At 61.1% G+C, this 24082-nt stretch overlaps 4 protein-coding genes across 6 annotated transcripts; 3 read left to right on the top strand and 1 right to left on the bottom strand.

Annotated features, from left to right (window-relative positions):
• Window positions 1–3257: 3257 nt before the first annotated feature.
• On the top strand, window positions 3258–6225 carry LOC308222247 (membrane-spanning 4-domains subfamily A member 12-like; the record flags this gene model as incomplete). Its single annotated transcript, XM_080620021.1, has 7 exons — window positions 3258–3347; window positions 3546–3665; window positions 3947–4003; window positions 4236–4367; window positions 5266–5379; window positions 5466–5549; window positions 6205–6225. 7 exons carry the CDS (start codon window positions 3258–3260, stop codon window positions 6223–6225), a joined length of 618 nt encoding a protein of 205 aa, XP_080476147.1.
• A 1953-nt stretch (window positions 6226–8178) lies between these two features.
• On the top strand, window positions 8179–11630 carry CBLIF (cobalamin binding intrinsic factor; the record flags this gene model as incomplete). The annotated part of the gene is made up of 8 exons (XM_080618344.1): window positions 8179–8248; window positions 8330–8509; window positions 8596–8739; window positions 9562–9705; window positions 9783–9958; window positions 10039–10475; window positions 11214–11332; window positions 11569–11630. 8 exons carry the CDS (start codon window positions 8179–8181, stop codon window positions 11628–11630), a joined length of 1332 nt encoding a protein of 443 aa, XP_080474470.1.
• A 279-nt stretch (window positions 11631–11909) lies between these two features.
• On the top strand, window positions 11910–14854 carry MRPL16 (mitochondrial ribosomal protein L16). Of its 3 annotated transcripts, XM_080619084.1 has the most exons (4): window positions 11926–11979; window positions 12130–12195; window positions 13603–13751; window positions 14351–14854. In XM_080619084.1, exons 1-4 carry the CDS (start codon window positions 11937–11939, stop codon window positions 14834–14836), a joined length of 744 nt encoding a protein of 247 aa, XP_080475210.1. In that variant the 5' UTR covers window positions 11926–11936; the 3' UTR covers window positions 14837–14854. The 3 variants fall into 3 exon arrangements, with proteins under 3 accessions (XP_080475211.1, XP_080475210.1, XP_080475209.1); XM_080619085.1 differs by lacking the exon at window positions 12130–12195 and having other exon boundaries at window positions 11910–11979; XM_080619083.1 differs by lacking the exon at window positions 11926–11979 and having other exon boundaries at window positions 11991–12195.
• A 592-nt stretch (window positions 14855–15446) lies between these two features.
• Window positions 15447–23327, bottom strand: STX3 (syntaxin 3; the record flags this gene model as incomplete). Its single annotated transcript, XM_080619635.1, has 11 exons — window positions 15447–15508; window positions 15714–15811; window positions 17728–17838; window positions 18585–18719; window positions 18818–18891; window positions 19596–19704; window positions 20149–20216; window positions 20485–20559; window positions 21447–21546; window positions 21630–21710; window positions 23298–23327. 10 exons carry the CDS (start codon window positions 23325–23327, stop codon window positions 15734–15736), a joined length of 861 nt encoding a protein of 286 aa, XP_080475761.1. The 3' UTR covers window positions 15447–15508; window positions 15714–15733.
• Between the last annotated feature and the right edge of the window lie 755 nt (window positions 23328–24082).

The raw sequence follows: 24082 nt of genomic DNA, 5'->3' as shown, positions 1-24082 counted from the left end.
AGCCCCATGGCCATGGGGCCCGTGGCTCGCGCCAGGCCCTTCTCCTTGCCTGTGGACTGTTACTACCCCAGGTAAGGGGGCAGATGGGACACGGGGGGGTGTCCCCAGGGCCCGTCACCCACCTTGGGATGCTCTCTGGCACAGGACAGGCAGTGTCTCATCCGGAGCCATCTGGCCCACGTGGGTCCCCTTCGGCTCCACCGTCGCCCATCGGAGACGCTTGCGCTTCGCCTTGGATGCCTATGACAGTGAGTGGGGACCCCCCCAGCCCCTTTATGTGCATGAGGGGCACAGGACCCCTCTGCTTGGCCAGCGCCTTGCGGGGGGATGCTCAGGGCACCCATCACCACGCAGGGACCTGGGCCTCCCGCCTGCTGCAGCCCATCTATTCCCTGGGGGAGCTGATGAACGTGGAGGCATCGGTGAGCGCCGGCCCCATCCTGCCCGTGAGGGTCTTTGTGGATGAGTGCGAGGCCACCCCGAGTGCGGGGCCGAGGTACAAGGTCATTGACAATGGGTGAGTGACCGAGGGGACGGTGGCAGAGCCCAGCTCAGCCCTTAGGGGGTTCCTGACGGGAGGATGGAGCCAGGAGGGGCTGGGCTCTGCTCCCAAGGAACAAGGGATGGGACAAGAGGAACCGGCCTCAAGCGGCACCAGGGCAGGTTTAGATGGAGCTGAGGAACAATTCCTTCCCCAGAGGGTGCTCAGGCATTGGAACAGGCTGCCCAGGGCAGGGCTGCAGGCACCGGCCCTGGGGGTGTTCCCAAGCCCTATAGATGAGGCCATCAGTGGTGGCCTTGGGGCTGGACTTGGTGCTCTTCAAGCTCTTTCCCAACCCTATTGATTCCGTGATCCCCATCCCCACAGGTGCCTGCTGGATGGGCAGCTCGGCCGTTCCCGTTTCCTCCCCCAGCGTGGGCACCGCTCCCTGCGCTTCCAGCTGGACACCTTCCTCTTCCCGACCGCCTCCAGCAGCCAGGTCTGTGCTATGGGGTTTGGGATGCTTGCTGGGGAGCTATGGGGCAGCTCAAGGTGCTTGTCCCTGCAGATCCATCTCCGCTGTCGCCTGCGGGCTGTGGCTGAGGGCGCTGGCAGCACCATGGGCAGAGCCTGTTCCTATGATCCCGTATCCCGGTCCTGGCATTCCCTGCATGGAGCCGACTGTTCCTGCTGTGGTTCCCCATCCGGCTGCAGGGGCCGGCTCCGGCGCTTCGCCAACAGCCGAGGTGAGACGGATCTCGGATCCCACGGTGGGACCCATGCATCCTATGGGAATACCTGGACCCGATGCTCTTCTCCTTGCAGCACTCCTGGGGGAAGCCACCATCCACCTCGGCCTCTTGGGGCTGCTCCCAGCTCGTCCCAGCTCATCCTTGCTCCCCACAGCATTCCCTATGGCACCAGAGCCATCGTCTCACAGCCCCTTGGTACCCATAGTGCGGGGCAAGAACAGGGACTCGGGTGAGTGTGAGCCCCCCCATGGAGCTGGGGGGGTACCCTGCTGCCGCCCTCACCCCACTGCTGCCGCCCTCACCCCACTGCTGCCGCCCTCACCCCACTGCTGCCGCCCTCACCCCACTGCTGCCGCCCTCACCCCACTGCTGTCCCCACAGGCCTGGCTCTCCCCGTCCCTGGCACCACGTTGGCCATGGTGGCCATGAGCTCCGTCCTCGCTGCCGTGGCCATGACCGGGTGCTATTGCTCCATGCGGCGGCACTGGGGTGAGAACAGGGTGGGGGGCCCCGAGGCAGCTCCGGGGGAGCCCAGTGCTATGGTCCTGGCCCCCACTGCAGCCGTGGGCACCCCTGGGACCCCCCCTGCTCATGGGGAGCCTGCCGTGGTGTGAGCATCCTCGGTGTAGGAATAAACGCGTGGTAGAACAGAAGCATCCTTCAGCTCCATCCTTTGGTGAGGTACCCATGGGTGCTGGGGGGGGGGGTTGAAGACAATGGGGGGGGGTTATTGTCCCATGGAGGAGCTTGTTGGCACCTCAGCTCTGGGGCTGCAGTGCCTTAGGTTGCTATGGGGAGATGGGCTCAAGGGGTCTTGGTGCTCTCCCACACCCCAAGATGCCTTGGGTAGGAGGTCCCCAGGCCAGATGCAGGGGGATGGTGTGGGGGGTGCTCCCTTGTGCCTCTCAACTTCATCCGTGGGGCTTTCATTTACTGACATGGGGTGTTCAACCCTCTCCATGGAGCTCTTGGCTGGACACCATTGGCCAGGGTGTGAAGCCACCATGGGGGGTGTGGGGATCCAGCCCCCCCCTCCGTGATGCTCTCCACAGCCCCAGCTCTCAGGGAGGAGATGCTTTGTGCCTAATGGCCTTGATGGATCTTTCTTCCAGGAACTGGCTGCAAAGAGCTTTTTGCTTTCTTCAGTTTCTCTTTATTCCCTCCTGTCTGAGCTCCTGTAACCACAACCTTGGCCTGGGGGGGGGCTGTAAATGGGGCTGTAGCTCAGCCAGGAGCTTTTCGGGGGGGGACGGGACGCACACACAAAACACTTTGGGGGGTGGCTTTTGTCAAGCGTCCTTTCCTATGTGTGTGCTGTGGGATGGGCTCTGAGCATCTTCCCCTAGGGAGTGGGTACCACTGAGCATCTCCCACCTACCCCATAGAGTGGGGGGGGGCTGCACCCACGGGTTTGGGGTGGTTTGGAGGGGCTGCTTCTTCCATCACCCCCATTACGGTCCTATACGTTCCTATATGCTCCTCTATGTTTCTATGTGCTCCTATACGTTCCTATATGCTCCTCTATGTTTCTATGTGCTCCTATACGTTCCTATATGCTCCTCTATGTTTCTATGTGCTCCTATACGTTCCTATATGCTCCTCTATGTTTCTATGTGCTCCTATACGTTCCTATATGCTCCTCTATGTTTCTATGTGCTCCTATACGTTCCTATATGCTCCTCTATGTTTCTATGTGCTCCTATACGTTCCTATATGCTCCTCTATGTTTCTATGTGCTCCTATACGTTCCTATATGCTCCTCTATGTTTCTATGTGCTCCTATACGTTCCTATACGCTCCGTATCCCCCTCTCACCCCGTGATGCGCGGCCGGACCGCGGGGTCCGCGATGGGGCTGGGCGGTGCCCGGGGGATGCAGCAGCTTGTGACGTCGCCCGCGTTCAACCAATGAGCGCCCGGCCTTGGGGGGCGTGGCTGGTCGGGGGGGGGACACGCCCCCGGTGGGGACCGGGGCTGCTCCGGGACCGGGGAGGGGGGGTCCCTTTGCCCCCCCCCCCTGCTTCCATGCAGGGCATGGGGAGCCTGCGGCTGGGCAGCCGCGCAGTGATGTACACGGCCGAGACCCTGCCCAAGGGCAAGAACCGAGTCATGGGGGTGAGTTCGGGGGGGCTTTGGGGGGCAATTCCCGGGAAATCCTTTTCCTGCCCCATTCCCAAGGGTTTCTACCCCCCTCCCCTCCCCCATCCCCTTTGCAATGCTCCCGCTTGGGGACAAGGGGACCCCCATCCCAGGATAAAGGGGGGGGGGGTTTTGTACGGATTGCTCCCGCTCTATCCCGGTGCTATCCCATAGACCATCCAAATCATGACCGGCTTCATGCACATCGGCTTCGGGATCGTCCTGACGACGCTCACCAATGTCTACACCTCTGTCTTCGTCATCGGAGAGATCCCCTTCCTGGGCGGCGTGTCCGTGCGTAGTGTGGGGATGGGGAGGGTTTCCCACCGGGAATGACGCCCACCGGCAGGGATTCCCATTGGGAATGATGCCCACCACGATCCCGGTCCTCCCAGGGATAAGGCTTTAAAGCTCCATGGCTAACGGCATGTAATGAGCTCGCAGTGCCCTCAGGAGCCCTACGGGTGACCCCATGGGCAGGTCGCTGATCCTGGGGGGGATACTTGGGGTTCGGGGGGGGGGATTTGGGGTGACCATGGCCGTGTTTCATTGTCCCCCCGCTCTCCCTTTGGCAGTTCATCATCTCGGGGTGTCTCTCCATCGGGGCAGAGAAGAGCCCCACAGAGTGTGCGGTGAGTGATGCTGGGGACCCCAAAGTGGGTGCAGGATGGGGGGAGCAGCCCCAAACCCATCAGGGAAATGCCTTTTGCAGGAGTATTCCTGGCAATGGGAAGGAAGGAAAGGACCCCCCCCCCCCCTCCGTGCTGTTACCCTGGACATAGACCCCCAGCGATGGGTGTCCCTATGGGGTCTGGGGCTGCCCCATGTCCCTGTGCTGTCCCCATCGCCCCGCTGTGCCCGCAGGTGAAGGGCAGCCAGACCATGAACATCATCAGCGCCATCTTCGCCCTCCTGGGCATCGTGGCCTTCATCGTGGACCTCAACCTCAACGGGCTCTATCACTCCGGCTTCAACTACTACGGTTACTTGGTCCTGGTAGGTGGGGGGCACAGCCTGGGCCCCCCTTTCCTTCTAGCCCGGACCTGCCTGAAAGCCTTTTGGGAGCATCCCTTTGCCCCTTCTGCATCCCTTTGAACGCTTCCTGAGCCTTTCCTGGGAAACAGGGGACTTTTCCAGGCTCCTCTGCCTTTTGGGAACATCCCTTTCCCCCTTCTCCATCCCTTCCTGAGCTGTTCCTGGGACATGAGAGGCTTTTCCAGGCTCCTTTTCCTTTTGGAAACATCCCTTTCCCCCCTCTGCATCCCTTTGAATGCTTCCTGAGCCTTTCCTGGGACATGGGGGAAGCTTTTCCAGGCTCCTCTTCCTTTTGGGAACATCTCCTTCCCCCTTCCCTATCCCTCCTGGATGTTCCTGGCCCCTTCCTGGGAAACACGGAGCTTTTCCAAGCCCCTCTGCCTTTGGGGAGCATCCCCTTTTCCCCTTCTCTATCCTCCTGGATCCTTCCCGACCCGTTCCTGGGATATGGGGGGGGGGGGGGGGGGCTTTTCCAGGCTTCTCTTCCTCTTGAGACCGTTCCCTTCTCCCTTCTCCATCCCTTTGGACCCTTCCCGAGCCGTTCCGGGCGGGAGGGCGCTGTTCCACGCTGCTCTATGGGGCCGGTTGGGAGCAGGGGGAGCCGTGGCCCTGCCCGGAGCCGGCTGCCGGCGCCGCGCCGCGTTCCTGCCCTATTTGCGGGCGATGACTCACGCTGGAAGTCCCCGTTCCAGTCCCTAAAGCCATAAAAGCAGCGGCGCGGAGGGCTCCTTGGTACCCGCAGGGCCACGGGATGGGGGGGAGATAGGGAAGGGAGCCCCAATCTATGGGGTGGGATCGGTTCCGTGGGGATTCCTCCTCCTTGGGGGGCAGCTGATGGGGGTTTCCCCCCACGCTGGAGCTCGCAGGGAACGGGATCTCCATCGTGCTGCTCATCTTCACCATCCTCGAGTTCTGCATCGCTGTGGCCACCGCGAACTTCTGGTGCAGGGCCACTCGCCTCAGCTCCAATGAGGTAGGGCAGGGAGTGCAGGGCAAGGGGGCTGAGCCCTGCCTGGACCCATAGCGCTGGTTTACCCCCTTGTTTCTCTCCCTTCCCAGTCCATGCTTATCGTGCCCAGCACTACGCGAGTAGACCTGGCAGCCCCATCGGCTGAGATGCCGCAGCCACCCAGCTACACCGAGGTGAGCTCCAGCCCCAGGGAGCAGAGGGAGCCCCATATAGCAGGGTAAAACCCAATGTAGGGGCAGAGCAGACCCAATGTGGGGGCAGAGCAGACCCAATGTGGGGGCAGAGCAGACCCAATGTGGGGGCAGAGCAGACCCAATGTGGGGGCAGAGCAGACCCAATGTGGGGGCAGAGCAGACCCAATGTGGGGGCAGAGCAGACCCAATGTGGGGGCAGAGCAGACCCAATGTAGGGGCAGAGCAGACCCAATGTGGGGGCAGAGCAGACCCAATGTAGGGGCAGAGCAGACCCAATGTAGGGGCAGAGCAGACCCAATGTAGGGGCAGAGCAGACCCAATGTGGGGGCAGAGCAGACCCAATGTGGGGGCAGAGCAGACCCAATGTAGGGGCAGAGCAAACCCAATGTAGGGGCAGAGCAAGCCCCAGTTTGAAGCAGAGCAAACCCCATTTAGCCCAGCCCCAGCTCTGCTGCTGGCTCTCCGGAGCAGCATCCAACCCTTGCATGTTCCCCCATCCCCAGGGAGCACCCCAACACCTTCACCTCGCCACTCCAGTCACTGATGGGCACAGGGAGCCATAGTCCCCATGGGCTGGTGGCTCACCCAAGCCCTGTCCCCTTCTCTAAGCAGCATCTCTTGGCTTCCTTTGCAGCTCGCTGCTCCTGAGGTCTAACCCGGTGCTGGTCCATGAGGACATCGGTGAGGGTCCTGTCTCCATCCCCATGCCCTCAGCATCCTCCTCCTGCCGCGCTGCAGGCTGGGATGTGCTGCTCCCTGCTCCCGAAGCCAGCAAGCACCCCCAATTCCCCTTCCCTCCCCACTGCTTCAGGCCTCAGGGGGCTCTTTGCTTGCTGGCTGCTTCCCCAGGGGATGTTTGGGGGCTTCATGGTGTGGTTCTGCCTATAAATACCCTGTTGGGGTTCAGGACCTCCTTGGTGCTCATGGAGAGCTCCCGACGTGTGCTGGGAGCCAGAGCATCTCCCTCGGCTCCGACCCCTCGGCTTCACTTCCTCTTTGGAATAAAGGCTCTCTCCGGGTTTGTGGCTCCTCTTTTGGGGTTACCTCAACACAGAAGCTTCGATTCCCTCCCCAAAACCACTGTGGGGCTTGAGGGGTCTTCTGTGCCCATCTGGTCCCATGGCTGAGGGTGAGATGAAGGTCCCTGGGTACCGCCTCTGCTCCTAAGGGACTCTTCCACCCTCTTCCAGCCTAAATCATTCCAGGGCTGCTGGAGCAGCTGGAAAGCCAATGGCAATGGTGCTGATGGCAGCAGCTCCACCAGGGCTGCTCCTTTGGGTGATGCAGGGACACTGGTGGCACGTGGCCCCTTGGGGCTGCAGCAATGGTTGAGCATCACCTCCTGAGCATCACCAGCGATGCAGCCCCTCAACAATCACTCATTTCAGGGTTGGAAATGGAGATTCCTGACCTATTTTTAGCCAGAAAAGAGGGGGTTTTGCCTCTAAAGAGCTTGTTGGTGAGCTCCATCCTTGAGCACCCTGCAGGGGTGGGGATGCTTAAGGAGTAAGGGTGCTGATGAGCATCCCGGGCAGCACGCTGATGAAGCGCGTTATTCCTGTAGCATCCTAAAAGCTTGGGAATAGAGGGGAGGAAAGAGCCCCTGGTGCTGCTTTCTAGAGGGGTGGGAGCTCCCTGGTGCATTGGTGGTGCCTGAAGATGGGATTTATCCCATTGCTTGGGGACAAAGCCCCAGAGCAGGGGCAGGGAAGGGCTGTTGGAGCCAGCCCTTTGGGTTTGGGTTGTGTTCGATGGTTCCTGCCTTGTTTTCCCCCTGCCCTGCCCAGGCTCATGGATTATTCACTCACTCCCGGTTATTTCTGGTCCTGCCTCTGAAATAATCATGAGCAGGTTCAGGAGGAAGGGCCCAGAGCAGAACCAGGCCCATGTGAGCCTGCTCAGCACCGTGGCACCTCCTGGAGCTGGGGCCATCGGAACAGGGATGGTCCCTGCTTGAGAGAGCCCAGGGGAGGCCATGGAGATGCTGCGAGGGCTGGAGCAGCTCTGCTCTGGAGCCAGGCTGAGAGAGCTGGGCTGGGGCAGCCTGGACAAGAGAAGGCTCCTGAAGGGGAGACCTGAGAGCAGCTCCAGTGCCTAAAGGGGCTGCAGGAAACCTGGAGAGGGGCTTGGGACAAGGGCCTGTAGGGACAGGCCAAGGGGAATGGCTTGAACCTGCCAGAGGGGAGACTGAGATGAGCTCTTAGGCAGAAGCTCTTCCCTGTGAGGGTGCTGAGGCGCTGGCACAGGGTGCCCAGAGAAGCTGTGGCTGCCCCATCCCTGGCAGTGCTCAAGGCCAGGTTGGACACAGGGGCTTGGAGCAAGCTGCTCCAGTGGAAAGGGTTGGGGCTGGAACTGGATGGGCTTTAAGCTCCCTTCATCCCAACCCATTCCATGATTCCACTGCTCCTTTCCAATGACCTCCAATGGAAAATCCCTGTCCCCGCAGCCATGCCCCAGCCCTGGGGACACAGATAAGCCAGCGGTGCCTGGCGGTGACACGGTGCCTATGGGAAGGTGACCAGGAAAGGGCACCAGGACCTGTTATAAGCAACCCAGGACGCTTGGGCAGCCACGAGCCTGCAGGGCTCCACTGCTGTGAGCCAGCAGGATGCTCCGCGTGCCTTTGTCCATCGGGGTCCTGCTGGCCCTGGTGGGCTCCCCATCGGCGCAGGGCTGCGGTGAGTGCGGCACAGGGGAGCCGTGGGGGCCCAGGGACCCCGTTGTGGGGTCCTGGTGACCTCCAGCCCCTCTCCCCGCAGCGGCCCCGCAGGCGCTGGTGTCGGAGATGCTGCAGCGCCTGGAGGGCTCCGTGCTGGAGGATGCGAGCCCGAACCCCAGCGTCCTCCTGGCTCTGAACCTGGCCGGGGCCCCCAGCAGGCAAGTGCAGAAGCTGCTGCTCCAGCAGCTGAAGGAGGAGGCTGTGAAGAGGGCCCCGAAAGGTAGGAACGGGGCAGGGGATGCTGCTCACATCCCATAGAGCCTGGTGGTACCCGGTGGCACCGCTCAGATCCCATTGTTCCCATAGACATGGCCTCGGGGGAGGTGGCTCTGCTCGTGCTCGCCCTCCTCTCCTCCTGCCAGGACCCGCAGCAGGTCCAAGCCCTGGGGCTGAGCGTTGACCTGCTCCGCATCCTGCAGCAGGCGACGGACGAGGAGCTGGCCAACATGGGTATGGTGGGATGGGGGTACCGGGGATGTCTCCTGCCTGCATCCCCAGGGCCTCCCCATTGTATCCCCATCATCATCTTCTTGTCACCTCTCCATCACCCCCCGTTATCTCCTCATCGTCCCCCCCATTATCTCCTCTTTGTGTCCCCATCCTCTCCTCCCATCATCCCCCCATCATCCCTGATCACCCTCCATCACCCCCCATCACATCCCCATCACCGCCCCATCATCCCCCTCATCTGCCATCATTCCTCATCATCCCCCATCACTTCCCCATCATCCCCCATCACATCCGCATCACCTCCCCATCATCCCCATCATCCGCCATCATTCCCCATCATCCCCCCATCATCTCCCCATCACCTCCCCATCATCCCCATCATCTCCCCATCACCTCCCCATCATCCCCCATCACCTCCCATCACCTCCCCATCATCCCCATCACCTCCCATCACCTCCCCATCATCCCCCATCATCCCCCATCACCTCCTCATCACCTCCCATCACCTCCCCATCATCCCCCATCATCTCCTCATCACCTCCCATCACCTCCCCATCATCCCCCATCATCCCCCATCACCTCCTCATCACCTCCCATCACCTCCCCATCATCCCCCATCATCTCCTCATCACCTCTCCATTACCTCCCCATCACCTCCCCATCATCCCCCATCATCTCCTCATCACCTCCCATCACCTCCCCATCATCCCCCATCATCTCCTCATCACCTCCCCATCACCTCCCCATCGTCCCCCATCATCCCCTGTCATCCCCCCATCACCTCCCCATCACCCCCATCCTCTCCCCACATCCACTCTGCAGAGGCTGAAGGTGTCCCCAGGACCACCCTTTACAGCGTTGGCCTGGACGCCCTCAGCCTGTGCCTGACCGGGGTTGGTGGCTACCAAGAGGCCTCGGTGGAGCTGGCCAGGGAGCTGCTGAGCCCCTCCAGCCCCCTCTCCGTGGGTGAGTGCCCCCCTCCAGCCCCATTGCACCCCCTCTCCCAGCCCCATTGATCCCAATGGTGACGGGGGATGCCCCAGACACCCGGGCCATGGCGGTGCTGGCGCTGGTGTGCACCCATGGGCGCACGGACCTCCAGGATGTGCAGGACCTGCTCCAAGAGGCTCTGTCCGTGGTCACCAACGGCTTCCTGGATGAGCAGGAGCAGAGCGGCGGCCTCATCGGCAACATCTACAGCATGGGGCTGGCCATGCAGGTACAAGGGGATGGCTTGGAACGGACCTCAGCCAGCTCCCCCCATGGCCGGGGCCCCATCCTTGCTGCTGTGCTCCGCAGGCGCTGGAATCCGCGCGGGACTTTTACTCCCCTCGGCAATGGGATTGCTCCCAAGCCTTCTCCGTGGTGTCCGAGCATCGCTTCCAGGTGCCCACAGCCATGGCCCAGCTCCTGCCCGCGCTGCTGGGCAGGACGTACCTGGAAGCGGCCAGCTTGGATTGCTCCTCCGGCACCGGCGCCTCCCGGCGCCTGCGGGCAGCGCTGGCTGCAGCCACAGCCACGGCTGCTCCCCGGGGCAGGGATGCTCCCGCTCCGGATCCCTGCCGCTGCTCCGTGCCCCTCTCCCTGGCAGCGGAGCTCATCACGGTGCAGTTCTCCATCATCAACCGGCTCCAGGGGAAGCACTTCAGCTACAGCACCGCCGTGCAGGTCCCGGCCGGGGCCACGCTGCTCAAGGTGCTGGAGGTAGCGGCCGAGGAGAACCCCGAGGTCTATAGGTGAGGCCTATGGATTCTATAGGTGAGGCCTATGGATTCTATAGGTGAGGCCTATGGATTCTATAGGTGACCTATAACTCTATAGGTGAGAATTATAGACTCTATAAGTGAGACCTATAGACTCTAGAGGTGACCTATAACTTTATAGGTGACCTATAACCCTATAGGTGAGACCTATAGATTCTATAGGTGAGGTCTATAGATTCTATAAGTAACCTATAACTCTGTAGGTGAGAATTATAGACTCTATAAGTGAGACCTATAGACTCTAGAGGTGATCTATAACCCTATAGATGAGACCTATAGATCCTATAGGTCAGGCCTATAACTCTATAGGTGAGACCTGTAACTCTATAGGGGAGAGCTGTAGATTCTATAGGTGAGACCTATAACTCTATAGGTGACCTATAACTTTATAAGTAGAATTATAGACTCTGTAAGTGAGACCTATAGACTCTAGAGGTGAGCTATAACTTTAGAGGTGACCTATAGCTCTATACGTGAGACCTATAGATTCTATAGGTCAGGCCTATAACTCTATAGGTGAGACCTGTAAATCTATAGGGGAGAGCTGTAGATTCGATACGTGAGCCCTATAACTCTATAGATGAGACCTATAGACTCTATAGGTGACCTATAACTATAGGCGAGCCCTATAGACTCCACAGGTGAGAGATCGAGGGGTTTAGGGGCAGGTTCCCATATGGAACGTGGAGCCCATATTTGCCTCTGTGGAAGCTTCCAGACGGAGCAGACGTCCTGGGGGATCATGGTGGTGTCCATCCATGGGCTGGCCGGGAATGCCGAGGACCGCACGTACTGGAGGTTCCTCAGCGGCAGCGATGCCCTGCAGGAAGGTGGGCGAGGAGGCGGTCCCATGGGATGCGATCCCTGGGGCTGGTTCAGCATCAGGGCAAGAGGATGCATGGAATCCATATGGATCCACGAAATGGACCATAGATCCATGGAATGCTTTGGGTTGGAAAGGTCCTATGAGGGGATGGGGGACATGGGGGGGACCTTTCCGTGGCTCTGTGGCAGGGATGCGGGATGGGGACCATGCCCCACAGCTCACCCCATCCCTGCACCGCAGGGGTCGGTCTCTACAAGCCGCAGGACGGGGAGCACATCCAGGCTGTGTTCAGCACCTACTGAGCCCACCGAGGGACCCGCCGCGGGGGCAATAAAGCATCGTTTGCAGCACAGCCCTGTGCGTGTTTGTTTGTGTGCGTGTGACACCATGGGGAGGGACAACGGGGGGCTCAAGCGGACCCCGAGCCCGTAGGGGGGTTGTGGGAGCGGGAGCGACCTCATGGAATGCCGCGAGGAGCGGGAATGCCGCCCGGAACTAAAGTTTCGCTCCGTGTTTCCGGGGGTGGGACGGACCAGAAACCGGAAGTGCTGCTTTTAGGGACGCACAACATGGCGACGCCCTCAGGGGCACTTTCAGTGGTGGCGGCCATGTTGCGATGGCGGCTCCGGGCGCCGCTCCTGACCCGGGCAGGTTTGAGAGGGGGTCCGGGCAGCGCTATGGGGCACAATGGGGCTCTATGGGGCACAATGGGGCTCTATGGGGCACAATGGGGCCTTGGGTGCCCGGGTCGGGGGTGCTGGGATCGCCGTTCCCGGTGCTTCAGCTCCGCTCTGTCTCCAGGTCCCGTCGGTGTCACCGTGCCCCGAGCGGGCCTCAAGAAGCTGGTGATGCCCCCGGACTACAGCGGTGAGGGGGGGAATGGGGGGGAACCCCGCCATGGGGGTAAAATGGGGGACTATGGGGGGAGAACCCCCCCAATGAGGGTATAATGGGGGTCTATGGGGGGAGAACCCCCCAATGAGGGTATAATGGGGGTCTATGGGGGGAGAACCCCCCAATGAGGGTATAATGGGGGTCTATGGGGGGAGAACCCCCCCAATGAGGGTATAATGGGGGTCTATGGGGGGAGAACCCCCCAATGAGGGTATAATGGGGGTCTATGGGGGGAGAACCCCCCCAATGAGGGTATAATGGGGGTCTATGGGGGGAGAACCCCCCAATGAGGGTATAATGGGGGTCTATAGGGGGAGAACCCCCCAATGAGGGTATAATGGGGGTCTATGGGGGGAGAAGCCCCCCAATGAGGGTATAATGGGGGACTATGGTGGGAGAACCCCCCAATGGGGGTATAATGGGGGTCTATAGGGGGAGAACCCCCCCCAATGAGGGTATAATGGGGGACTATGGTGGGAGAACCCCCCAATGAGGGTATAATGGGGGACTATGGTGGGAGAACCCCCCAATGGGGGTATAATGGGGGACTATGGGGGGAGAACCCCCCAATGAGGGTATAATGGGGGTCTATGGGGGGAGAACCCCCCAATGAGGGTATAATGGGGGTCTATGGGGGGAGAACCCCCCCAATGAGGGTATAATGGGGGACTATGGGGGGAGAACCCCCCAATGAGGGTATAATGGGGGACTATGGGGGGAGAACCCCCCAATGAGGGTATAATGGGGGACTATGGTGGGAGAACCCCCCAATGGGGGTATAATGGGGGACTATGGGGGGAGAACCCCCCAATGAGGGTATAATGGGGGTCTATGGGGGGAGAACTCACCAATGGGGCTGTATTGGGGGTCTGCAGGGAGAGAACCCTGCCATGGGGGTATAAGGGGGGGTCTGTGGGGGTAGAACCCCCCCAATGAGGGTATAATGGGGAAAGAACCCCCCTATGGGGGTATAATGGAGGTTTATGGGGTGCAACCCCCCATGGGGTTATAATGGGGGTCTGTGGGGTAGACCCCCCACGTGGGGGTATAATGGGGGTCTATGGGGGGAGAATGCCCCCTATGGGGTTATAATGGGGGTCTGTGGAGGGAGAGCCACCTCCCATAGGGGTTTAATGGGGGTCTATGGAGGGAATACCCCCCATGGGGTATAATGGGTGTCTATGGGGGACAAACCCCCCTATGGGGGTATAATGGGGGTCTATGGGGTAGACCCCCTCCAATGAGGGTATAATGGGGCTCTATGGGGTAGACCCCCCCCTATGGTGGTATAATGGTGCTCTATGGGCCCCCCCCCCCATGGGGCTAAGATGGGGTCTGTGTGGTGCTGGTTGCCCTCATATCCACGTGTGCCCCCCCCAGGTATCGTGATCCCGGAGAGGCCGAAGCTGAAGTTCATGGAGAAGGTGCCGGCGGTGCCCAAGGTCCGCCGGGAGCCGCGGCGGCTCCGGGACATCCGTGGCCCATCCCGGGTGGCCACTGACTTCATCCAGGGCCAGTACGGGATCCTGGTGAGCGCCATGGGGATCCCGTCCCCTTATCCTCTCGCTGCCTTCCCTATGGGCAGCGCCAGCATCCTTGGGAGATGCTCAAGCCTTGAGCATCCTCCTGCTTGGGACCAGGGCAACTGAGATGATGAAGGGAGTGGAGCATCTCCCTTATGAGGAAAGGCTGAGGGAGCTGGGTCTCTATAGTTTGGAGGAGAGGAGACTGAGGGGTGACCTTATTAGTGTATATAAATATATAAAGGGGGAGTGTCATGAGGATGGAGCCAGGCTCTTCTCAATGGCAAACAATGATAAGACAAGGGGTAATGGGTACAAACTGGAACACAAGAGGTTCCACTTAAACTTGAGAAGAAACTTCTTCTCAGTGAGGGTGACGGAACACTGGAACAGGCTGCCCAGGGGGGTTGTGGAGTCTCCTTCTCTGGAGACATTCAAAACCCGCCTGGACACATTCCTGTGTGACCTTATCCAGGTGTTCCTGCTCCGGCAGGGGGATTGGACTGGATGATCTTTGGAGGTCCCTTCCAATCTCTACCATACTGGGATAGATACTGGGATACCAGCAGGAGCGCGGTGCCCATCGCCTGCCCCTGTCCCCGCAGGCTCTGGGCGGTGGGTACCTGCGCTGGGGCCACCTGGAGATGCTGCGCTTGACCATCGGCCGCGCCATGGATCCCAAATCCATGTTTGCCATCTGGCGCCTGCCCCCTCCCTCCAAGCCGGTGACGAGGAAGAGCCTGGGGCACCGCATGGGAGGCGGCAAAGGCCCCATCGACCACTACGTGACGGCGGTGAAGAGCGGGCGCCTGCTGCTGGAGCTGGGCGGGCGCTGCGAGTTCCGAGAGGTGGAACCGTTCCTGCTGCAGGCAGCCAGGAAGCTGCCGTTCCCGGCCGTTCCCATCAGCAGAGCCGGCCTGGAGCGGATGCGGCGGGAAGAGGAGGAGAGGAAGCTCCAGAACCAGAACGCGTGGACCTTCGAGCGCGTGGTGAGCGCCAACATGCTGGGCATGAGGAGGTACCTGAGCCCCTACGACCTGCGCCTGCACGGCCGCTACTGGGGCAAGTTCTTCCTCAAGCACAGGGTGTGAGGAGGGGAAGGGGATTAAAGCTTCCCGAGGGATGCGGTGGTCCAGAGGGATGGGAGCGCCGTGGCGTGGGATGGAGCGGGGGTGAAAGCTCACCCAGGGCCAGCGCCGACACCTTCTGCTCTGGCTGCTGGGATGGGGCAGCCGCAGGGATGAATTCCTTGCTTCTCAGCCTTCTCCCATTGGGATCCTTCTGCTCCCATCCGTCCATCCCAAAGGCCCTCTCCAGGTTTCCTGGAGCCCCTTCAGGCTCTGAGCTCTCTCCTGAAGGAGCCGCCTCCTCCGCAGGCTTGGAGCAGGAGCGCAGGGGGGGTCCCAGCAGAGCACCCAGGGCAGAGCTCGGGGGATGGCTTTATTGAGGAGCAGGCTCCAGGCGCACATCCAAGGAGCCTCCGGGATGGAGAATCCCCATGGATACGGCTGCAGGCCAAGGGGGGAGCCGCTCCCCCTGCTCTGAGCAAGGCAGGAGCCTTGATGCCAGCCCAGGGAGGAGCCCGGTGCCCAGGGGACCATGGAGAGCAAAGGGGGGGACCTGGGAGCCTTCCCGCAGGGATGGGAGGGAGCCGGGATGCAGGGGTCTCCGTTCCTCCGGGATGTCCTCGTGGCGCTGGGGGCAGGGGCTCGGCAGGTCCGGCTGGAGCCACAGTGGGATCAGCCAGGAGCGGGAAAGGCCACCTGGAATGGGGAGGAAGAGGAGGAGCACCGGAGCTCTGCCGCCGTCCCTCCGTAACGTGGGGCTCACCCGCTCCGTGCGGGTGCTTTATGGTGGATCCAAAGGGGTGAATTCCCACCCGGATCGCCCCCACCGAGGCCAGATCCCACCCGGATCAGCTCCCGCAGGGATCCCCCATTATCCCGCTCCCGATGTGTGCTCCATCACCTGAGGGCAGCGGGATGGGCTCAGGCGAAGATGCTCCCGATGCTGGCGGCCAGGATAACGGCGAGGATGATGCAGCAGAGCATGATCAGGATCTTCTTCTGCAGGAGGAGAAGGGGACCAGGGGGATGCTCAGGATCCATCCCCATCCATCATGGAATGGGCTGGGATAAAGGGAGCTCCAAGCTCCAACCCCAACCCCTTCCTCTAGAGCAGCTTGCTCCAAGCCCCTGTGTCCGATCTGCCTGGGATGGGGAATGTCCCATCAAATCCATGAGGGATTCTGCTCTGGAAGGGATTCGGGGCTCGCATCCGGTCCCAAACCCTCATCCCGGTGGCTTCCCCCCGGCATCGCCTTGTGCAATGGGAATTGGGTACCACCAGGTCCTCCTGTCCCAGTGGCCCCAGCACGGATATCAGGGCCCGGAAGGGACAATGTTCCCAGCTCCATAGGGATGATGGACAGCAAAGCCAGAGCCTCCGGTACCTCCAATCCCTGCATTCCCATCCCTCATCCCATGGGATGCGCACGGGGTCCAGCCGTTGCCTGCTCCGTGCCCGTGGTGATGGGGACCAGAAGTGGACGGAGCAGCAAAGGGGATGTAAGGAGTTGGGCGCCATCCCCTTCCCATGGGAATACGAGGATACGAGGGGCAGGGAATGGGCTGGAAGGGGAATTGCAGCGATGGGATCGCTCCATGGAGGGGCCGGCAGCGGGGTGGGAGCAGCTGCAGGGGGAGCAGGGCCAGGAGGGAGCGCGGCTTGGAGCTGGGATGTTGGGAATGGGGAGGGGATGGGGAGGGGGCCCCATGGCAGGGGGGAAGGGGACGAGGGGCTGCAGGGGCCTGGGGGGCAAGCATGGGGCAAATCCAGGCCCTGAGCCCCATAGAGCCCCATAGACGTGAGCCCCATAGAACTGAGCTCCATAGAGCCCCATAGAGCCCTGAGCCCTATAGACTAGAGCCCCATAGAACTGAGCCCCATAGAGCCCTGAGCCCCATAGACCCTGACCCCTGTAGAACTGAGCTCCATAGAGCCCCACAGGGCCTGAGCCCCACGGAGCCACATAGAGCCCTGAGCCCCATAGAGCCCCAGAGACCCTGAGCTCCATAGTGCCCTATAGAGCCCTGAGCCCCATAGAACTGAGACCCATAGAGCCCTGAGACCCATAGAGCCCCATAGAGCCCTGAGCCCCACAGACACATGGTGCTGGCACCATCCCGTTGTCCCCATGCCCCCCACATGGGGCTCTCCTCCCCCCCCCCAGTCCCACACCCTAGCCCCATGGGGGCCATCTCCTGTCCAGCCCCACAGCGAACCCCCCCCCAGAGCCAAAGCCAAGGGGACTGGGGCTGCTCAGCCCTGCCCCACACATGTGGGGCTCAGGGGCTGCTGTGGGCACACAGGGACAGAGCTGCCAACCCCATGGAGCTGTAAGGGGAGGCTGGGGCCAGTTGGGGGTCACTGGGGGGGGGGGAGGTGTTGGGGTGGTTTGGGGACATGGGGGGCTCGGGGTCACTGGGATGCAGGGAGATGCTGGGACAGGGGGAGATGGGGCTGGGGCCATAGGAGGGCACTGGGATGGGTTTGGGATATGGGGGGACATGGGGACAATGAGGAACACTGGGGTGCATTGGGGACACTGGGGACTATGGAGAGGCCATTGGTGGACACTGGAGACATGGGGGCTATGGGGTGATGGATGCTCGCTGTGGGGTGAGGGATGCTCTCTATGGGGTGAGGGATGCTCTATGGGGTGAGGGATGCTCTATGGGGTGAGGGATGCTCTCTATGGGGTGAGGGATGCTCTCTATGGGGTGAGGGATGCTCGCTATGGGGTGAGGGATGCTCGCTATGGGGTGAGGGATGCTCTCTATGGGGTGAGGGATGCTCGCTATGGGGTGAGGGATGCTCTCTATGGGGTGAGGGATGCTCGCTATGGGGTGAGGGATGCTCGCTGTGGGGTAAGGGATGCTCTCTATGGGGTGAGGGATGCTCGCTGTGGGGCCGTGCTCACCCTCCTGGCCTCGCTCTGGTACTTCACGGCCTTCTTGGTGTCGGCCACGGCGCGCTCCACAAAGCCCACGGACTGGTCCATGTTGCTCTCGATGCGGTCAATCATGGAGCCCTGGGGGGGGGGGGGGAGCCGCGGGGTCAGCACCGGCATCGCCCCCCCCCGCCGGGCCCCGGCAATGGAACCTGCCTGGGGGCAGCGCTGAGCCCCGGGCGCCTCCATTGCGGGGGGGGGGGGGGGGGGCCAGCAGGGGGCCTATGGGGGTGAGCCCCGTTGCTGTGGTGAGAGGTGCCCTGCGCATCCCGTGCACAGATCCCTGTGCATCCCATGGACCAATCCCTGCTCATCCCCATGCCCAGCTCCCTGCTGATCCCACACATCCCTGTGCACAGATCCCTGCTGATCCTGTACATCCCATGCTCAGATCCCTGACTATCCCATGCAATTCCATGAGCAGATCCCTGCTGATCCAATGCCATTCCATGAGCAGATCCCTGATTATCCCATGCAATTCCATGCACAGATCCCTGATTATCCCATGCAATTCCATGCTCAGATCCCTGCTGATCCAATGCCATTCCATGCTCAGATCCCTGATTATCCCATGCAATTCCATGAGCAGATCCCTGCTGATCCAATGCCATTCCATGAGCAGATCCCTGATTATCCCATGCAATTCCATGCTCAGATCCCTGATTATCCCATGCAATTCCATGCTCAGATCCCTGCTGATCCAATGCCATTCCATGAGCAGATCCCTGCTGATCCCACGCATCCCTGTGCACAGATCCATGCCCAGCTCCCTGTGGATCCCGTACATCCCCTCGCCCGTCTCCCGCCGGGATCCCGGCCTCCCGCACCTGGTTCTCCACCAGCATGGCGATGTCCACGAACATATCGTGCAGCTCCTTGATGCTGCTCTCCAGGCGCACGATGTCCTTGTGCCGCCCCTCGATCTCGCTCAGCGCCTGCTTCGACATCTGCGAGTCCATGATCTGGAGGGGGGGGGGGGACGGGACCGGAGGGGGTCAGTGATGGGGGGCACCCCCCCACCCCCGGTCCCACCACCCCCGGTTCCCGGTGCGGGGCTCACCCCCGCGGTGAAGATGGACGGGTTCCCGCTCTCCAGCATCTCCTCCAGCTCCTCGTCCGTCGTGTTCTTACCGGCTGCGGCACGGGGGGGGGGGGGGGTGTAAGCCCCGCCCACCGCGGGAAAGGGGGCGGAGTCTTGGCTTTGGCCCCGCCCACTCCATGAATGGGCGGTGCTGCAGGGACAGGCTCCGCCCGCGCCGGCAATGGGCTCGGGGCGGAATGGCTCCGCCCACTTGGCGCAGGGGGCGTGGCCTGATGGATTGGCTCCGCCCACTTCACGAAGGGGTGGGGTCTATAGGGGTGTTGGCTCCACCCCCTGCCCCGGGGGTCTATGGGGTCCATGGGGTCTATAGGGTCTATGGGATGTATAGGGTCTGTAGGGTCTATAGGGTCTATGGGATCTATAGGGTCTATGGGGTCTATAGGGTCTATGGGATCTATAGGGTCTATGAAGTCTATGGGATCTACAGGGTCTATGGGATCTATAGGGTCTATGGGATCTACAGGGTCTATGGGATCTATACAGCCTATGGGATCTATAGGGTCTATAGGATCTATAGGGTCTATGGGGTCTATAGGGTCTATGGGATCTATAGGGTCTATAGGGCCAATGGAATCTATAGGGCCTGTGAGATCTATAGGATCTATAGGGTCTATGGGATCTACAGGGTCTATGGGATCTATACAGCCTATGGGATCTATAGGGTCTATAGGATCTATAGGGTCTATGGGATCTACAGGGCCTAAGGGTTCTATAGGGTCTATGGGGGGGCACGCACTGATCTCGAGCTGCCGCTGGATCCGGCCCTTGCTGCGCTCCCGGAAATCCACCTGCGCCTCATTGTACTTGGTCATCACATCCACGAACTTGCGGGACAGCACCGAGTGCTGGGAATGGGGACACGGGGATGCCTGGGTATGGTGTGTCCATAGGGACAGCACCGAGTGCTGGGGATGGGGACAGGGACATGGGGACACCCTGAGCACGGCAACTCCCTGGTCCCTGAGGGACAGGACCCCGGAGATGGGAACAGGGACATGGGACAGCCTGGGCATGGTGCATCCCCGTGGGCTGTGTTCCCTGGGGACAGGGACAAGGACAGGGACGGGGATGCCCCGGTCATGGCAGGTCCCATCCCCAGGGCAGTGTTGGGGACATGGGGGATGCATCCATTGGGGACAGAAGGGACAGGAAGGTTGGGAGCACCCCGGCACGGTGTGTGGGGGATAGAGGACAGGGATGGGACCCCGGGGACACCGGGAGGTGCCACATCCGCATCCCCATCCCATTGGGAACCGGCGCCGTGGTGCCAGATGGGGACCGAAGCTCACCTGGGACTTGCGTATGCGGAGGTCAGCGGAGGAGCGCACCTCATCCTGCTCGATGCTGCGCTCCATACCTGGGGGGCAGGACCCAGCCCCTCAGGGACCAGCCCCACAGCCATGGGGTACCCCCACCTCGCCATAGGGACATGGGGGACAGCGATGGGGACATGGGGACAGGATGGGGACAGCAACGGGGACAGGATGGGGACAGCAATGGGGACAGCAACGGGGACAGCAACGGGGACAGGATGGGGACATGGGGACAGTGATGGGGACAGGATAGGGACATGGGGACAGCGATGGGGACAGGATGTGGACAGCGATGGGGACACGGTCACTCACTCTTGAGTTTGTTGCGGACACTGTTGGCCATTTTCTTGATCTCTGCTGTCAATTGCTCCAGGTCATCTTTGGTCTCTGTAGGAGGAACCACAATGGGAATGGGAATGGGATAGGGATGTATGACACTGTTGGGAACACACAGAGCCACCAGATGGGATGGGGATGCAGGACACCCATGGGTACCACATGGGATGGGGATGCAGGACACCTATGGGTACCACATGGGATGGGGATGCAGGACACCTATGGGTACCACATGGGATAGGGATGCAGGACACCCATGGGTACCATATGGGATAGGGATGCAGGACATCCATGGGTACCACATGGGATGGGGATGCAGGACACCCATGGGTACCACATGGGATGGGGATGCAGGACACCCATGGGTACCACATGGGATGGGGATGCAGGACACCTATGGGTACCACATGGGATAGGGATGCAGGACACCCATGGGTACCATATGGGATAGGGATGCAGGACATCCATGGGTACCACATGGGATGGGGATGCAGGACACCTATGGGTACCACATGGGATGGGGATACAGGACACCCATGGGTACCATATGGGATAGGGATGCAGGACATCCATGGGTACCACATGGGATGGGGATGCAGGACACCTATGGGTACCACATGGGATAGGGATGCAGGACACCCATGGGTACCACATGGGATGGGGATGCAGGACACCTATGGGTACCACATGGGATAGGGATGCAGGACACCCATGGGTACCATATGGGATAGGGATGCAGGACATCCATGGGTACCACATGGGATGGGGATGCAGGACACCCATGGGTACCACATGGGATAGGGATGCAGGACACCCATGGGTACCACATGGGATGGGGATGCAGGACACCCATGGGTACCATATGGGATAGGGATGCAGGCCACCCATGGGTACCACATGGGATGGGGATGCAGGACACCTATGGGCGCCGCACTGACTCTGCTCGGGGATGGGTGCTGACAGGATGATGCTGTAGAGCTTCTTGGCCTCCTCCACGTTCTCCGAGATCCTGTCAATGTTCTGCCGGGTCTCCTCGATCTAAAGCCGAGGGGACGAGCAGGGGGTGAGGGCACAGCCCCATGTCCCTTGTCCCCATCCCTGTGTCCCTGGGTCCCGCTCACCTCCGAGAAGAACTCGTCCATGAACGCTGTGTTGTCCACTGCGATCTCCAGCTCCTCCGCGTCATCGTCTGCATCCTGCTTCTATGGGGGGCAATGGGGCAGAGCTCAGAGGGTGACAGGCACCCCATGGGGACATGGTGACAACAACCCCATAGGGATATGGTGACAGTCACCCCATAGTGACATGGTGACAACAACCCCATAGGGATATGGTGACAGTCACCCCATAGAGACATGGTGACAGCAACCCCATAGGGATATGGTGACAGTCACCCCATGGGGACATGGTGACAGCAACCCCATAGGGATATGGTGACAGTCACCCCATAGAGACATGGTGACAGCAACCCCATAGGGATATGGTGACAGTCACCCCATGGGGACATGGTGACAACAACCCTATAGGGATATGGTGACAGTCACCCCATAGGGACATGATGACAACAAACCCATAGGGACGTGGTGACAACAACTCCATAGGGACATGGTGGCCCAAGGGGGGGGACATCTACATACAAGGGGGACATCGTGTTCCTGTCACATCTGGCTGCACACAGCTGGGAATTAAGGGATTGCTGGGCTGGGCTGGAGGATGCGGACAGGGATGGGGGTGGGATGGGGACAAGGATGGGGATGGGTCTGCGACATGGGGCAGGGTTCTCCACCCCTGCAGTGCTGGGGCTCAGTGGGGACCCAAAGGTGCTGTCACCCATCACACTGGTGTCGCGCCTGGTCCCCCCCATGCGCTCCTGTATCTGCCCCATGCCTTAGGGCACCAACCCCATCCCTTCCACATCCCCTCTGCCCCCCAGCACCTTTGGGTGCCCATCCCTGCAGTGGGGCACAAGCCCCATGTGGGGACCCCCAAGCCCCCCCCTGCTCCCGATGGAGTAAAAATAACCCTAATCCCTGCCTCCCTTCCCAAGGCTTTATCCGCTGGCTCCATAATCCCGGCTAAATCCCTGCCAAGCCTCCCTGCCCCGGCTGCTGCCCCACACCGCTGCCTGCGGGGACCCCCGTATATAGGGGGGAGAGGCTTTATATGGGGTGAAAAGGGCCCCGCAATAGGGCGGGCAATGGGAGGAGGAAGTGGTGGTGGTGGCGGGAGGAGGGTGAGGTGTGGGGTGCAGGATGGGGCGCTGGGCACCCCACATCCATTCCCTGCCACCCCATAGGATGGATCCCCCCTGCTCCAGCCCCACACAATGGGGTGGGGGTGTCCCCATTGCACCCCATAGCATGCGGGGAGCAGTGTTTATATGGGGGGTTGGTGGCCCCCCAATGCACCCTCTTCCACCCTCTATGGGGTCACAAGGGGGTAACCCCAAAGTCCCTTCCACCCAACAGCCCCATTGATGTGGGGCTGGATCTCTCGTCCCCCCCATCCCCACAGTGTCCCCATCGAGCATGGGGGGGGTCTCAGGATGCTCCGTCCCCGTGGTGCCCCCATCCAGCTTGGGGGGGGTATCAGGGTCCCCCCATCCCCATAACCCCCAACACCCCACGGGATGGGGGCTTGGTGACCTCCATCCCTCTGATGCCCCCATCCACCATGGACGTGGATCTCAGGGTGCCCCCATCCCCATAGCACCCAACGGGACGGGGGCTCCATCCCGCCCCCCCCGTCCCCATCCCCATGCCCGTCCCGCTCCGTAGCGCGGCTCTCACCGCCTTGAGCTGCTCCAACCGGTCCTTCATGGTCCCCCCGTGTCCCGCAGGGACGAGGATGCCGCCGCCCCCCCCCCCCCCTTTCAGGCCTCCTCCATCAGGAGCCGGCGCTACCGGTGGCCCCGAGCCCGGGGCTGGCCCTGCGCTAATCCCCGCTGGCGGGCACGGGGCGGGGGAGCCGAGGGGAGGGACCGGGAGGAGGCGCCGGCACCTGCGGGACCTCCCGGGCACGGTAACGGGGAGCGGGGCTGGGGGGGGTGGTTGAAGGGGGGAGCGGGTGAGGGGGGACACGGGAATGGGGACAGGGACATGGATAGGGACAGGGGACATGGTTATGGATAGGGGACATGGATGGGGACAGGGACATGGATAGGGACAGGGGACATGGTTATGGATAGGGGACATGGATGAGGACATGGTTATGGATAGGGATAGGGGACATGGATGGGGACATGGTTATGGATAGGGATGGGGACGTGGCTGAGGACATGGTTATGGATAGGGATAGGGGACATGGATGGGGACATGGTTATGGATAGGGATGGGGACGTGGCTGAGGACATGGTTATGGATAGGGAATGGGACGTGGCTGGGGATAGGGGACACATCTGGAAACACATCTGGGGACAGGGAATATGGCCAGGGACGTGGCCATGGATAGGGATCACAGCTGGGGGACACGGCTGGAGATGAATAGGGGACATGGATAGGGATAAGGGACATGGATAGGGATAAGGGACATGGATAGGGATAAGGGACATATGGGGACACGGTTGCAGATAGGG

This window comes from Psittacula echo (assembly GCF_963264785.1).
Source record: "Psittacula echo genome assembly, chromosome: 5".
In the NCBI taxonomy this organism is placed as follows: Eukaryota; Metazoa; Chordata; class Aves; order Psittaciformes; family Psittacidae; genus Psittacula; species Psittacula echo.
This window is presented reverse-complemented; position numbering and strand designations above follow the sequence as displayed.